Genomic DNA, 17,512 nt, shown 5'->3' on the forward strand with positions numbered 1-17,512 from the left:
TTCTAACTCCTTACTCCAGCCAATTTACAAAACTGGTTTTGATGACCTGGGCCACAGTCTGGGAACCTGAAGATCAAAAGAACTATGGTAGTTTTTAAAAGGTACTCTGTCTCAAAAGGGGTTGACTGTTCAGGGAGTTGTTCAACAGGAACTAGACTGACACACAGGCACCCCTTGGGGATGTCTGAAGAAGTCAGGGTTGCGTGGGTTACCATTTAGGATGGTAAGAGTTTTATAAATTTTGTTGTTGTTTTGAAAGCCTTTTATGTCTTCTTCTTTTTGCCTACTGTTAAAGTAAACAATATTTGGGTTTAAAAAGACTGTTTGGTCACTATATTCACCACTAGTTACAGATTCCCAAAGAGAAGAATTGCAGGTGCTGAAACCAGTCAGACCTCTTGGATAAGCACGGTTGATACGTAGGGTACTGCAGCCCATGGCCTGGTCTAAAAGTAGCATTCCAACTCCAGAGAGGTAAAGGTACAAGGCATAACACCTGAGGGAAGTGCACTCAGAGACACCAGAAAGGGGACAGAGGAGCAGGTGCATGTGTTACTGTGACATTATTGATCTGGGTCTTTGTGGACTTTTTGCTAGCATAGGTAAGGGTACTTCACTGTCCTCAATGACGTTATCAAGGGAATAATGCAGACACTTCAAATTTGTCATGTAGTTAATTGAAATCTTGTTCATAGACTATATTTGAAGAAATTAGATTGCAATTAAGTCAAATTATTGATGATTGCATCTATTACAGGCTACAGGCAGGCTCAGGTCACATCTCAGATAACTATTAAATGAGCCATTGTGATGCCTCAAGTAACTAATCCCTATAACTTTTCTGTAGCTATTTTGCATGCAATGATTCTATTGGTTGTGATGACTCAGTGGCAGAGGGAGATTGGGTCTGTGTCAAAAGTTCTCATTGGTTAGATTACTTGGCTCAGCTACCACTGTTTAAAGATTTTTTTATTTTATTTTTTTCGTTGCATGCTAGCTAGAGCATCAGTGCTTGACAGACTCTCCATAGTGCTACTCCCTCAGTCCCACTGCACACTTAAGCAGCACTGCCAGTGGAACTTAAGCAGAAATTCAGGGGGAGCCCTTAAAGCACATGGACATTGGGACTCAGGGACTGGGTTCTCCCTGTGTCTCTTTCATGTAGTGACACTAACACAGCCATCTAATGTAAACCAATAAGTCAATTGCAAAATAAGAGCCTGGTTCACCCAGTACACTTTGGTTGCTTTAAGCTCCTTTTGTGATGTAAACCCAGTTTAACTGTCTGGTAGAATCTGGATGCTCTAGTGTACCAGTGAATCTGCCGGTAAAAGTTAAACTTAAAAAAAAAAAAAATTAAAGTTCATAGTACATATTTTCAGATTGTTAGAAATTAGTACGTGGTTTCTTTCTCCTTGGGTTTCTTGTATTGTGTTCATGTATGATATTTTAATAATTTAAAACTATTCAGTAAATCCCAGGCAAAAATCTATGCAAAGGTGAGAGTATGTATTAGTAACTTGTGAGTTTTAAAAAAAAGTAAGGTTGTACTTATCTCTAGGCCCAAGTGTTATATACCCAGGAAATTCAAAGTTGAGATTGCATTTAAGAGAAATCCAAACATATTAAGGTAAGAAATGGATTGTTAAAAAACTGAAACAGCTTTAACTCTTCCATTTAGTGATTCCATGAGGGGAAAAATGTTTAATATGTCTTGTAAAATATCTAATCTAGAACCACAAACACTAAAATGGTTTAATGATAATACTGTGGTTATTGCATGAGGTCACTACACCATGAATCCAAATATATAGGGAGCAGAGGGAGCCATAAACTCTCAAATGATCTCAGATAACTTCTTTGAAAATAAAAATATTACATTTAAAACAGGGCTTATCTCTGGCAATTCCAAGAGTATTAGCGAGTGCCGGGTCCCATTAGGAAGCTGGAATTCCTCCCAATCGCAATGGTTTTTAAGGCTCCCAGTTCTAATAATGCAGAACTGTGAAATACAGACTTATGCAAAACCAAAATAAGCCACTCTACTTTTATATTGTATATAAATATTCATTTTTCTAAAATAATGGATTTTATCTGGAAAATGTCTTGAGTATTGTTACGTTAAGATAAGAACTTTGGGAAGCATGGAAATGATTTCATGGTGTAATTTTGAAAGATAAGGTTGACTGTGATGAACTTGATCTTTGTTCCTGGTTCTGTATGATTAATACATATATTGGGTGAAATTCTGTGCTGCATCTCTTAGAGGTGCTGGACAGAACACACACGCCAGGAGGTGGGGGGAAAAGGATGAAAAGCCAGCCCCCATACCAGGAAGTGTTGAATGTTACTTTCATCCTGGCTCTACTATATCTTAAAGAAGTATGGTATTGAGGAAAATATGAAGTATGTATTTTAACCACTCTACAAAGTTTTTCCAAGAACTACATTAATAGTCTCAGTTTTTAAAGTAAGTTCCTATGTGGAACCACTTAACTATATGAGCAGAATTTTTTTTATATTGCAACCTGACATAGTTATTTAGATTACCATTCTTGGTGACTCTTGAATATCTGTAAAATTTTAGAAGAAAAGATAGTGGGAGGATTTCAGATAGAATGAGAATCATTCTAGGACAGTGGGTCTCAAACTTGTTTACTGGTGACCCCTTTCACACGGCAAGCCTCTGAGTGCAACCCCCCTAATAAATTAAACACACTTTTTAATATATTAAACACCATTATAAATGCTGGAGGCAAATGGGGTTTGTGGTGGAGGTTGAGAGCTCACAACCCACCATGTAATAACCGCATGACCCCCTGAGGGGTCCCGACTCCCAGTTTGAGAACCCCTGCTCTAGGGCCATGGAAAACTAAAAATGGAATGCCAGAATGCTGAGACCATAGAGAGGAACTTTCCAACTCCTTCATGACAGTTTGGGGTCACAAGTTAGTTGTGAGTAGATCAGAGTGGACGAGGAAACATGGCTAGCACATTCATGAACAGCATAGATCAACTACAACCCTACATAGGGCTGTGAGATGCAAATTGCCGCTGTTCTCGCAGGTTCCTTTCTCTCTTTCATGCCTTTATGAATCTACTGTGCGAAGTCCTTTAACTCAGACCTTACAAAGGGATGCAGAACATAATCCTGTATTTATGGTAAACTTGTGTGCTTGAACTTTGTTAATGTAAATTGTATTTTTGTCTTTAACTGTGCTGTCTGCATTTGTTACAGTTGAGAAAATTCTGCCGAATTTGTGAATAGTCCATGTATTTTTAGAAAACATCCAGTGAGCTTGAAAATGCCCCTTGTGTGTTTGATTAGTTATTGATAAAATAATTGTTTGTCAATTAATAGAGATTTATTTTTCTTTCAGAATTTCTTAAACTTGTGTATTTCTGGATTCCAACAATAGACTGAAAATTGGAACAATCCTATAATTTCTCAGAATAAGAAGTGATTATGCAGCGAAGACGGAGGGGAGTGGATGTTGGACTAATCTTGCTACTTTCTCAAGTATTTCAAGTTGGGCTTGAAAACATTCCACCTGTAACACTTGGGACCCTAGCACTGAACGTTTTTCTTTTTTTGAAACCTCTGAAACCACTGCTGAAAGTGTGTATCAGTGTAGACCAAGGTTATTACCAGAAAGACTGGCAACGTTTGCTGCTTGCGCCAGTTCACCATGCAGATGATTGGCATTTATATTTTAACATGGTCTCCTTGCTTTGGAAGGGGATAAAGTTGGAACGTAAGCTTGGAAGCGTATTGTTTGGGTACATAATTGCAGTATTTTCAGTGCTGATTGGCATTGTGTACATGGTGTTGGAATTTGCACTTGCAGGACTTCTGAATGACCCTTCATACAAAATGAATTGTGCTGTAGGCTTTTCAGGTAAGGCATGCAGGAGGTACAGGCTAATTTATTGAAGTGCACATTTATAGATTCTGTATAGTAATATTTTATAATATAGAAAATGGAAATATTTTCTCTAATGAACATGGATTAGAACAGGTAATATGCATCACTACTTCTTTGAGTGCTTGTTCATATATATGTATATATTCCACTCTTGGTGCATGTGTGCGCATGCACTTGAATTTAGATTTTCTGGGTGGAGGCATGAGGACTCGCAGGACAGAGGTACAGCCACAACGTACACTGCTGGCCAAAAGGATCTAAACTTGAATGCATGTAGTGCGTGCACACCAAGAGTGGGATGTATATGGGCAACATGTTTTGTCGAATTACAGTTATTGTAGTGTGAGTAATTTTAGTTTTCTATTATATATTTAAGTTTACAGTTTGTGCAAATCAAAGTCAGCAGCAAATACTGTAGAAATGTTTTTATTAAGAATACTTGTAATCTTAAGATTGCCTCTCTTGGGGTCTTGTGCTTTCAGCACAGGGCAGATCGAGACTCCACTAGCTTTTAGATTATTAGTCCTCAAAGATACTGGCTGTGGAGGAAAAACTCCACTCTCTTTATTCAAAAAGCCAGTGTCTCAGTTCTTTCTAGAACCCTTCCTACTTATTTTCTGACCAAAGGTTCACTTTCTATCCTTTGATGCTGCTCAGATTTTTCTACCAGCTCAGGCTACTTAACATTCTGTAATATCTTTATTTATTTTGGCTTTTGACCCAATCATTTATTTTGGCTTTTGACCAGTTTCATTTCTCAATTCACTGAGTATACTTGTCCCTAACTTCAGGGATTCCTCAAAACACCCCAGATGTTTTCAGCCGTTTTTGTTCGTTTTGCAGTGGAGTTTTTCACATAATCTGAACTCAACTATTTCTTTTTTGGTGTGTTTTTTGTTTTGTTTTTAGGAGTATTATTTGCTTTGAAAGTCCTTAACAATCATTATCATCCAGGAGGGACCAGCAACATCATGGGAATTCGTGTATCCAGCAGATATGCTTGTTGGCTGGAGCTTGTGGCCATTCATTTATGTTCCCCAGGGTAAGTTCATTAAATCGTTCTCAGGTCACATACACATTTTTGGATCCATTTAGGTATATATACATTGTGACACGTGAGCAATGATATCTGGTACCCAAAATAAATAGTGGAGTTGCAGGTAGCGATCTGCATTTCTCTCCTCCACACCTTGTAGGTTGATCATGCTTGTCAAAGGAAAAAAAATGGGACAACTTGCTCAGGGGGGGTCATGAGAAGTGTTTTGGTTGAAAAGAACAAAGATTGGTTGGGAAACAGAAGGAACACACTCTTTATTTTCCCACTCACTTGAAAAACTGGGATATATTGCATGAAAGGGCCTGGCAGGTAAAAACAAATATTTATCCGTCTGTCACTTTTTAACAGTTCACTCCTAATGCCAGTCCCCTCTTCTCCCCAATCTATCTCTTATCCGATTTTCTCCTAAGCCCTACACCAATTAAACCACAACCTCACTGGCCACATGACTCCATTCTACCTTGTGCTCAATCCTCCCAACCCATCCCATTCCTCTCTTGGTTTAGAATCTTCCTCCTCTTCTTTTTGTACAGATTTCCTGAAAATCGGTTATATGTCAACAGTGTTAGGTAACAGAGTATTTCATAACTTCTTAACCATAATGGAAAATGATAAACCCACCAAATTTTAATTTTATTACCAGTCTGTGAGCATTATCACCTGTTTCAGGGGGTGGTTAAAAACATGAGAGACGCAACAAAATGCTCCCTAATCCAATGGTACTATAGTTTAGGAAAAGTTCCCTGAGCTGGAAAGGAGGAGACGGAGAATTTAAATCTCCACTCTTAGTGATGTTTAAATTCCTGTGCAATTTACAACCCTTACTATTGACGGCTGCCATGAACCCAGTCTAGGAGACAGGGAAGAGCTACTGAACAGTCTCCCACCCACCTACAATTTTTAACTAAATTGGCAGAGAGCTCTTGCAAAGTCATTGCAGGCATAGAGTCAAGCTTTCTAACATGAGCAACCCAAATCTTTTATAATTCCACTATACTGCATTTCATTGTGTCTAAACTACTGTATTATTTCTAATCACTATATTACTCCCACTCCTCTTCCTGAGTATAGGATAGAATCTAGTTTCCTGATTACCAATATTCTACTGCTGAATAATAAAAATAATTGTGTTATCCACTCTGAATGTGTGTCAAGTCCTTCTCCAGTGGCTGATCTGGAAAGGGACTAGCAATTACTCCTGTAGCTCAAATAGTAAGGGTCTAATTTAGCACTCTTGAAGGTCAGGGGTTTCAAACCTTGCTGCTGATCTGTGTGGGGGAATGGTATGGTTGCATGTGGTTCACACCATGAAAAGACAACTTTAAAAATATAATATGTAAATCATAGTGTGAATCATCACAATCACCAACTTCATCAAACTTGTATTCTAATGCAAAATCTTAGCAGTGACTCCAGAAGTGTTAAGGCAGAATAACTTCCTGAATCCATGATATGTGTGAAAATCATATGTGCTAATCTATTGATATAATTGATATAAAAACATATGAGATCACTGTTAAGGTTTTGCTTTAAAGTGCACATTTGAAATTGGGATACGGATTGTTTTTGGGTATAGTGGAGATGGAATTGAAAGTCTTATGGGGCACTAAAAGGTTATCTGTTGGATATGCAATATGAAGATGGAAAAGAATGCACAGATTTCCCCCCTTAAGTTCTTTCTTCCATGCTTTTAAGGTGGTGGATGGATGGGATGTCTCCTAGCACAATTTTACTGTCAGTGAATGTAGTTATTGTGTGCTAATTAAATTGTAAAACTACTATACCACTTCTTTGACATTATTGCAAAAACTTTCCTACTTCTTTCGTATGCATCGCAAGTCAATGTCTAAATTGTTCGGCCATCTAACTGTTGCATCATTGAGGGTAGCAATGTATTGTGGTTCACCCTTCTGTCTTCTAATGGTGTGCTCCTCCACCACATTTTTGACCATCTGTATTGCTGCTTGGTAGTCACATTGTGGAGACTAGACTAGGCCACCAAATTTCTGTGTTGTGGCAGCCATTCTGGCTGTTCCAGGCCACAGATTGTTAAGCCTAGTCTAGGATCTGCATCCCAGATCGCAAACCGTTGGCTCTATATATAAGGCCTTCTGAAATTAGTCAGCATGCCTGTCTCACAGCTGTCGGCTCTGATAAACCATTGTTCAGCTGAGCTTTGGCAGCGTTAGACATGAGTGATGAACGGCTATTGCAAAAGGATGTCGTGAAATCAGTTGTAGTCACTGCAGGTGTAGGTGTTTTCTCCTAGAGGCAGGCAGATCTTGTGGCAGTATACATTGCTTATTTGCACATATTGGAATTATTTTCAGCCTTGTGTGCAGCACATTGCTTTCATCTGTCATAGCCCTCCATACTGTTTTAGGGTGATGTTATCTTGTCTTAACTTTTAGGGAGCTATATGAGCCAACACACATGAAGTTAATGTTAATGTGTGGCTAAGGCAACCACTAATGATATGGGTGGTTTGTTCTGCTCTGAATAAACAAGACTCGTTTTGACTCTACTTCTGCCCCAAACTGCTGCAAAATATTTTGCTGGAGTGAGTATCAGCACCAGGACTGAGCTTTGTAGAATGTTTGCCTCTACATCCCAGGAGGTTCCTGGGTTTAGGCAGTATGGGAGGTGATCATTTTCTTTGTGTCCCAGATGAGATTGGTGTGTTAGACTGTGGTCCAGATTGACTCCTAAATAAGTGGCAACTGGCTGGAAATAGGGTGGACTATCCTCAACATAGGCGGTAAGGAGTTGATTGGCCAGGTGAATGTTCAGATGGAAGGTTGTGGCTATCATCTTAGACTCACTTAATCTAAGACTCCACTGACAAAGGTAAACAGCCAGAGAATTAATGTCACCCATCTATATGCTGTAGATAATTACCAACATCCGCAAGACAGATATCATCTGTGTACATGTACTTATTGGCTTTAGTTGTTGGTAGGTTGTAAGTATATATGTTGAAAAGGAGAGGAGCCAGAACAGATACTTCTGGGAGTCTGCTATGGAGATGCCTAAGCTGGCTGATTTTGTCTCCAGCTTGCGAGATGAAACTGCAGTTCATTATTTCCACGATAAACCAGACCAAGGCTAAGAGGGAATAATCAGCAACATAACTCTTATTTGTGTCACATATAAGCTTATGGAGAGCCTGATTCTGATGCACATCAGCGAGGTTATTGAACCACGAGTGCCCTTTTTCAGGCTGTGTTCAGACAACCTGAGTTCAAATTATTCGCCTAACACAAGACATTGAAGATGGCTTCAAGAAGGGCAAGAAAGTTGATGCTATTCTTGTGGATCTGTCAGCTGTATATGATAACATGGACTCAAATTAGGTCTGATATAGATGAAAAAGGGACCGTATGCCACAGCATCACCTGAGAATCGAGGAGTGATGGATCCAGAAATAACACTCAGATTGCAGACTATTGGGAAGGATGAACAACACACTTTGAGAGGCAGAAGGGGAGTGCAGTTTTTATCAGTATTACTTTTTTGTCTTATTCAAATTGACACCTATCCTGCTTGCTCACCTCCACTCTTCCATTTCATTCTGTTACTAGAAAACTGCAGACACTGGGTTTGATTTAAAAAAAAAAAGGAGATGAAGGCCTTACATAAGGATCCTTGGAGTGGAAGGATCCTTGAAAGATTTGCCTTTTTGAAATTTGCAGAGAGCAATGAGCACACTTACAGAAGAATTATCCTATCCTCTTCAAAAACAGTTATGGTCAATGATAGCCAAGATTATTTATCTACAAAGCCACATGAGCCCTTAACCTGAGCTTATTACCAGGAGAAGATAATAAGAGATAATGTTACTCCCTCTGAAATAAACCCCAACTTTTGCCAGACTGGTAGAGGAAAAATGTACGGGTTCGGGGCTGGGTGCTCTACTCAGTTTCACCCTGCTTCGCAATTAAGTAACAGAGTCTGAGAAAGATGAAGGAAGGAAGATGGATGACCCCAAAAATACTTGGAGGGTGAGAGAGGAGGAATGAGGAAGAGAGTGGGAACCTCGGTTTTCAGCAGCCAGGAAGTTTTTGAGGGCAGTGTGATGGGATTCACCACTGACTCCTTGTGGCCAGGAGTGACTGCTCCCTCCCTGTTGGGTGTCTCCTGCCGATGGCTGTTCTGCCTCTGCAGCGTCCTGCCTTTTCCTGTTACTGGGCCCTTTGGCCAGGTCACTTTCAAGTCTCTCCCCTTCTGGGGCAGCCCATGAACAAAAAGCAAGGGGAATTAATGCAAATAAACTGAGGTAATAAGAAACAGAGGAGAATAATTCCCTCTCAGGATGCATCAGAATCTGGTCCTTCCTTCGTTCAGGGAGGGGCCTTCAGGCAATGGTTGTCTAGGAAGCTCTTGCCTTTAGTCAGCCCTTTCCTCAGGAGCTCAGGGCTGAAGATCTGTTCTCGTCCCTGGTCTGCCAACAAGAGCGCTCCTCTGCTCCCCTTTTAAGTTCCTCCTCCAGCCTGTGCATGCAGGAGTGGCAGGGTGGAGCTGCCTGAGCCCAGAGCAGATCCTTAACTCTCTTGTTGTACAAATCCCATACTGGACACCCCATCATAGCACATTTGGACTCTTTCCAACCTCTGCCCCTTTCGATGGTGTAGCTGGAGAAATGCTCCCCCTTTCACTAGCTACTTGGGGGAGAGAGACAAAGAAAGTGGAACTCTGCATCGTTTTGAGGATGGAATCTGGGATCACATGGGCATATCACATGTCCTTACGTGCTTTGATGACTCCCAGAGGTAGTCATTACCCATATTCTGGTTGAGGCATCCATAGGAGGAAGGCTTACTGGGAGGGATGTTTCTTCTATGGCCCATTGTTAGAGTGGAGTGTCCTTAATAGCCATCAAGCTTGAATAGTTCATTCATAATGGGCTGGCTTGACTGGATGTTAACTACCTTGTGGGTGTTACCCCAGGAACAAACACATTTGAGATACAGAGACATAGCCAATATTTATAACTTCAGATACAGTGATGATACATGGATTTAAACAGGATAATCGTATTTAGCAAGTCATAACTTTTCCATGGACACCTTACATGATAGCTTTTGTACAAGAGTTGTTGCAATTGTAGAACAGTGGGAATATCAATGATATAAATGGTCAAATTTCAATCATACAGCATCACAAGGTGTCTGGTAAATTTTTCCAGATTTGTAAGATGGCATATACCACAAATGTAGTACATTTCTCATATTTAATGTGGTGCATGGCTGATGCTGAAAAGGAAGATTTTTCTAGCTCAGGTCACCATTAACGTATGTTCAAAGTTTTCCATTCATATCTGCCTGTTATTAATCAACACAGTTGAATTAAAAATGGATTTAAGACAGTTCTGCCCACTCTCAGTAATACCATACTCTCACTGGGCACCTCTAACGTGCACAAAGGGAAAGACATGAGAACTATTCCAGTTTTGAGGAGCAGGTGCATGCTAGCAGATTATTATTTAGGTACAGAGACTTCAGTCAGCTTCTTAAACACACAACCAAATGTCAGAGATTTATAGTGAAGTCTTCAGTGTGTTATTTGTTGAAAAATAAGGGTACTTTATGATGGGTCAATCCTGTAGTGTGGTAAGACTTAATGGAATTGCAAAAAAACAAAAGACACACAAACAAAAAAACCTTGGTGGTTTCACTTCTTAGAGAACCATATGAACATTTTCTTTGGTTTCATTCTATGTGGTTTCAAAGACAACTAAAATCTGAAAACAAAACCCAGTCAGAACTGCCAATGCAGTATTACTTTTTTAGTTTGGCAACACACACAACTGAGAATTCCAGTTTTTCATGTAAAGCCATAAACCATTCCAGGTTTGCTCAAAACTGGACTTAATTTTGCAAATATCGAAGAAGAATTTGTCAAACCTGATTTGAATTTTGAGTTTTTCATGAAACCAGGAGAGTTTTGTGTAGTTTCAGGTATCATTGTCAGCATTTTGTACAGCTGTAAATTAAAAGATTTATGTCATGAGATTTTGGTATTTTGCTATATTACTGTGTAGTCTGATTAAAAGCTTTGTATTTTTGCTCACTAGTTGAGTTTTGGGAGCCACATTGTTAATATCACTTGTATTTAAATACTGCTTTATTGATGAGAGCTGTCTTACAACTTTGCCATGTTAATAGTGGTTATGGTTATTGACTTATGACTTGAGTTGCTGATGCTAAGAAACTTTCAGTCTCCTTCACGTTTTAGTTTATAGCTTCATCTTTGAGAGCTGCTAAATCAATGAGCCAACTTATTCTTGCATGGCAAACATTTCTGTTACTTTCAGTACATTTTCCCCACCTTTCTCTTGCCTGCAGTACTATTAATATGTGTCTTCACAGTAATGTCATGCCAATGAAAGCTGTAACAGCAATATAAATTGACTCAGGAGATACAGTGATAGAGTATCTCCTTTTCTTTTCTTGAATTGGTTGTGGGCACATTTAAAAAAGTAACCTATTGTAATTGGTCCTGCAACTGGGAATTTCAGGAGTGCGATTGAGATATGCAGGTTAACTGTGGCGCAGTTCAAGCAACACAGTTTATTGGTGAGAAGCTAATCTTTTGTCTGACTTCTCATTAGAGGGGAAATAGTTGTCTGTGCTGCTATTCACCCCAGCACCTTATCTAAAAATTATTCTAAAAAGTAGCACGCCCCTTTTTATTTCAGTGACATTAGTGTCACTGTTCCTGCATATAGTAAATCATTAGGGCCATGTAGTTTTCTAAATCTAGAAATGTACTGAGATAATATTATCATCATGTTGCTTGGTACTAATGGATTAAACATTTATAATATAAATATTTTCTTCCTACTTGTTCATTTTAACAATCTAAATGTGACAGTTTATGATAGTTGGAGCTTTCTAACATTCTGCTGAAGTATTTAGTTGTTTACCCTTTTACACTGCTTCATATTTATTTATTTATTTATTTATTATTAATAATTTATTGGTAATGCATCAGCTCTTACTGGGGACCCCCAGTCATTCCTGAAGCCTCTGTGTGCCATCACAAAACAAATAAGTAGTTGTGCAAGGTGCTATATACATATATATGATACACTTTGTGCCCTGAATTACTTATAATCTAGTAAAACAAACCTTGTCCGTGGGGGTGGGGGAAGGGATAAAACACATATCACGTCTTTGTCTATATGCATTTTATGTCGATACGTCTCCCCACAACTACTACTACTACCAAGTTGTGTGCTTTATTTTCAGTGTTATACCTAGCCTAACAGCATTTTTTAAACAAACTGTTGCCTTCCTCAACTATTGTACATATGCCTATTGATAAAATTACACAGGTCAAGATTTTCAGAACTAACAATTTTGTACCTGAATATTTGGGTGTTCAACTTGGCACCTAAAAGGGTGTTTCAGGAGGCATATTCATCCCTTTCTAGAAAACTAAGGCACCTGGAATCTTTGGTCAAGTTTGAAAATCATAAAAATTATCTTTCTGTGCCAAAACTCTTAAATAAAACCCCACCCAACATCCATGGGGATGGCAACTTCCAGCCTGGTGTCACATGGGGCGGCCTTCAGGTATGTAAAGCCAGAAGTGCCTCTGGTCTCATGTGGGCTCTATGTGTTATATTGGTTGTCATGAGTGAATTTCAAATAGTTTTGTGCAAATTGGTTGTCATGAAAATCTGCAGGACTAATTCAGACCTGATCCTACAAGCTGTTCCTGGGTGAACTCCTTTGCCCACTTCTGTGCCTTGTCCTCTTGACTTTGGTGGGGTTGTGCACTGACTTATTATATGGGTCCTCACTCAGATTTGAGCTTTCAGGTTTGAGGCTTCTGGTACTTGCCTGAAATATATCAATGTTTCTTAAAAAGGTTGGTGTAATCACTGCTGAAATTTTCTGACTGAAATGAGGGAACAGGGAATCATTGGATTGTTTTTAAATTAAAAAAATTACTCTTTAGAGCAGCAGTTTGCAAACTTTTTGAGCTGACCCTCCTTCTCCCCCCTCTTTGAGTTACGATTTTTGGTAGCGCCCCCACAACCCAGAAAAAAATAGAGACATGCAAAAGTATGCTTGATAGCCTACTCATAAATCTAACAGAGACCGTAACAACTTTAAATTGCCCACACTTGTAAGTGTCAAATCCACAGATACTTACCAATGGCACAGCCAAGGCTTCCTCAGCAGCAGGCTGCTTCTACCTTGCAGCCAGATTGCACCACTAGGGCGGGGCCAATACCTACCCCTCTGCCCCTCCCGCCTTGGGTTTTCAGGTTGGGGGAAGGCACATGCGATGGACTCTGTAGGGGGAGGCAGCGCTGGGCACGGAGGCTGCTGGAAGTAGAAATCAGCACACCCACGGCAGATATTGACACTGACCCACAGGCTAGGTGGCATGCTGAGGCGAGTCAAGGGATGAAGGTGGCACACTCTCCCTGCACCACCCTCTCCCTGCATCATCATGTGGGGCTGGCCCGAGCCGCCTGCCGCTGCTGCTCGGGCCCCCAAATGTTGCTCCACGCCCCCCTTTGAAGGGGGGGGCACACCCCACAGTTTGAAAAACTCTGTTTTAGAGAGATACAGTACGCTACATGGAATGTCTAGTTTCTTTGGTGCCTTCCGACCTGCTAACATTCAGTTACACAAGGAAATTAATTTCATAAGAGTCTGGAGAAGTGATAACCAGTGAGAACCAGTTTTCTGGCTTCTGTTCTTTGCCAGACTTGGCTGGTAAAGATTTACCAGGTAATTCAAAATTCCAGATTTATTACAAAATAACCTGAAAGAGGAAAGCTTGTTAATAATAATAATTAATAATAATAAAACTCAATAGTGTTTTTCTGTGCAGTGCTGCTCTAAATCAGTAGTTAATTCCTCCTTGTGTGATGATTTAATGTGGTCTGATTTGCATTCAAATAGTTTGAATTCTTAAATTAGCTATAGGGCCTACTTGCTAAGCATGTTTTAATTTAGCAATGAAGAACATAAATCGGCTTGTGTATTTGGCTGTACTTGCCATTGATTTAGTTGAACTAGCACTTATTGTTTTGAGAAATTCATCACTTTATCTAAAGAAAGTGGTAGCTTACAGTATGTCAGTTTCCTAAAGCTGTTGTTTTTTTTTTTTTTTTTTTAAGAACACACTTTAATCTAATGTGGCCTCTCAGTAGACAAATGGTAAGAAATACATGAAAACAAATAAGAAGCTGTTTCTCCAAAAGACTGTAATAATGGTGGTTTGAGCTAAAAGTTCTGGACTAAATGGTTGGCTGATGTGCTGTCCTATAATTTATATCTGTATAACGCCAATCACTTTTAACTACAGAACACTGTTAAAAAGAGATGGTGGCAACCCAGTGACATAGATATTTTTGTTCTGTTAACATTCGATATTTCAGATGATTAAAGCTACAAATGTTAGAAAGATTGAAACAATGTAAGATAAATCATGCAATGTTGGTGATAAGTGTGACAAAGTTCCTCCTCTATCTTGGTGGGGCCTGCGCTTATTGGCGGATTTTCTTGCCTCGGAGATTCACCATGTGGGTTGGGGAACAGCCCAGAGACCTTCCCCTCTGGAAGAACCCACAGTCCAGGTCAATTGGGAGGTTTGGGGGGGAACCCGGGCCTGCCCTCTACCCTGGGTTCCAGCCCAGGGCCCTGTGGACTGCAGCTGAATATAGTCCCTCCTGTAGGGTTACCATATTTAAAAAATAAAAAAAAGAGGACACTCCACTGGGCCTTGGCCCCGCCCCAACTCCGCCCATTCCCCGCCCCATCCCCGCCCATTCCCCGCCCCATCCCCAAAGTCCCCGTCCTAACTTCCCCTCCTTCCTCCCAGCCACACGAAAACGGCTGCCCAAGCGCTACCGGCTTCACTGTTTGCCGGGCAGCCTCCAGACCCTGCGCCCCCGGCCGGCGCTTCCCTAGCGCAGCTGGAGCCTGGGAGGGGAAGCGCCCAGCTGGGGGCACAGGGTCTGGAGGCTGCCCAGCAAACCGTGAAGCTGGTAGCGCTCGGGTTTCGGGCAGCCCCCATGCCTCCGGACCCCAGCTGCCGGCCGGGCAGTTCCCCTCCCGGGCTCCAGCTGCTCTGCTCCGGCGGCGCAGGGTCCGGAGGCATGGAGGCTGCCCGAAGCCGGTAGCGCTTGGGCAGCTCGGCTCTTAAACAGAGCCGAAGAGTCGGGGAGGAGCAGAGCAGCCGCGGGAGGGGAAGTGCCCGGCTGGTATTTTCCCGGACATGTTTGGCTTTTTGGCAATTCCCTCCAGACGGGGGTTTGATTATCAAAAAGCCGGACATGTCCGGGAAAAAACGGACGTATGGTAACCCTACCCTCCTGTAACAGCTGCATGACAGCTACAACTCCCTGGGCTACTTCCCCATGGCCTCCTCCAAACACCTTCCTTATTCTCGCCACAGGACCTTCCTCCTGGTGTCTGATAACGCTTGTGCTCCTCACTCCTTCAGCAGCACACCCTCTGACTCTCAGCTCCTTGCGCCTCTTGCTCCCAGCTCCTCACACTCGCACCACAAACTGAAGTGAGCTCCTTTTAAAACCCAGGTGCCCTGATTAGCCTGCCTTAATTGATTCTAGCAGCTTCTTAATTGGCTCCAGGTGACTTAATTAGTCTGCCTGCCTTAACTGGTTCTAGCAGGTTCCTGATTACTCTAGTGCAACCCCTGCTCTGGTCACTCAGGGAACAGAAAACTACTCATCCAGTGACCAGTATATTTGCCCTCTACCAGACTCCTATATCCCACTGGTCTGGGTCTGTCACAGAAGTTATTTCTAATTAAAAAATGAAGATCCCAGTACTATATTAGTATACCATTAGAATAAAATTGTGGGAAAAATTAAAAGTTTTTCATATGCAAACAAATCATTTGGATTTCATTTGCTTTCCTGTAATGTTCTTGATCGTTTTTGTTACCTGCACACTCTAGGGGCATCCACCTTTACCCAGTTCCTAGGGCTCAGTGCATAACCTCACACTCTAGAGCAACCACCTTTACCCTGTTCCTAAGGCTATGTCTACACTTGTCATTTAAAGCGCAATATGTCCCTTTAAAATCATAGGAGCGTCTACACTTGTTAATGACTTTTTGCAGTGAAACTCAGAAGTTTCACCGCAAAAAGAAAACTACCTTCACAAGAGGCATACAGCTCTTACCGCTGTTCTTTTTGCGCTGTTGTGAAAGTGAAGACACATTCTACCAGTGTAAACACTTTTTGGCCACTGAAGGGTATTCCACAGTTCCAAAAGTGTCACTCTGGCCAGCATTTCTGATGCTAGGTAAACGGACGTCCGCCCCTCCCCCTGTAAGCCCTGGGAAGTTTGAAACTCCCTTTCCCATTGCTCGTAGATATGGCAGGGAAAGCAGCCAGACAGCAGGGGTTTTTAAAAAAAATGCCATGAAAGAAACAAGGAAGTAATGTGGCTGCTGGGACATGAAGCAGTGCAGCACGGGGCACTGAGCAGCGACCCAGAATGCCTTCCGCTCACCTTCCCCTTCCCACAAGACCTATCGAGAGAGCTGCACTGTGGGATAGCTGCCCTACAGCGCTGCTCTCATCGGCGATGGAAGTGCTGCTAGTGTAAACACTCTCTGACGCCTGAGAAATTAAGTGAGTACACAAACCAGCGCTTTTCTTTCACCGGTTCCCTATCACCAGTGAAACTTGCAGTGCAAAAACTCTGCAAGTGTAGACATACCCTAAGGCTCAAGGCGTAACCCTTACGCTCTGCAGGTTTGCAGGGTCTTTCACCAGTGAAAGATCCTTACACAGTGAAATCCCTAACCTATGTTTATTAACAATCATCAAAACAGAATGCACACACTAAGCATACAATGCTCACCACTCCCAATAAGGCAGACTAACTTTTCCTGCTGGACAGTCAGAATCAGGTCATCCGGGGACTCCAGTTTCTGTACGATATAGTTGACAGGATGTTGAGATCTGGCAGTTCTGATCTTGGGGCTGTGTCCTGGAGTTGATTCCAAAGAACTTCCTTTTGGACCTCGGTTGATATAGTGAAACTTGAGTCCTGCTTAGCTATACCTTAACCAATCATTTTACTAAAGTATTACAAAATAATTCTTTGATTATATCCTAATATATTTCAAAATAATCCTTACCCAATTCTATCCCACCCAGGGCTTTGGAACGGAGCCCGGAGCTGGAGTGTGGAGCAGCTCCGGAGCAGTGGAGCTGCAGGTTTTTGCCTGGAGCTGGAGTGGAGCCAGAGCACAGCTCCAAAGCCCTGCCACCACCTTAGGTGACTTACATCTTGCAAAATTAGTTATGTAACAGACAGAAACTATACAGTTAAATAAGAGAGAAGTAGGGACCATAAAAGCAAAACAATAAAGAAGTAGAGATTTCATACTCTCACTGTTAAGTGATTCCTTGTAATTAAAAATCTTCAGACAGGATGATCTTACTATAAGTTATGAAAGGTTTTTCATGTGCAGGTATTACATTATGTCTTTAGGACGTGTGTTAAAATTACTTGGATGCCAAAAA

General features: G+C 41.3%; 1 protein-coding gene across 5 annotated transcripts in view; it reads left to right on the plus strand.

Moving 5' to 3' along the window:
* RHBDD1 (rhomboid domain containing 1) overlaps positions 1 to 17,512 on the plus strand; it is a 95,732-nt gene that overhangs the window by 12,006 nt on the left and 66,214 nt on the right. For all 5 annotated transcript variants that reach the window (XM_034781932.1, XM_034781934.1, XM_034781933.1 and 2 more), the window contains exons 2-3: positions 3,381 to 3,899; positions 4,836 to 4,968. In XM_034781932.1, coding sequence (XP_034637823.1) covers positions 3,467 to 3,899; positions 4,836 to 4,968 — 566 coding nt within the window. In that variant the 5' untranslated portion in view covers positions 3,381 to 3,466. The remainder of the gene's footprint in view (positions 1 to 3,380; positions 3,900 to 4,835; positions 4,969 to 17,512) is intronic.

This window comes from Trachemys scripta, chromosome 9 (genome assembly GCF_013100865.1).
Source record: "Trachemys scripta elegans isolate TJP31775 chromosome 9, CAS_Tse_1.0, whole genome shotgun sequence".
In the NCBI taxonomy this organism is placed as follows: Eukaryota; Metazoa; Chordata; order Testudines; family Emydidae; genus Trachemys; species Trachemys scripta.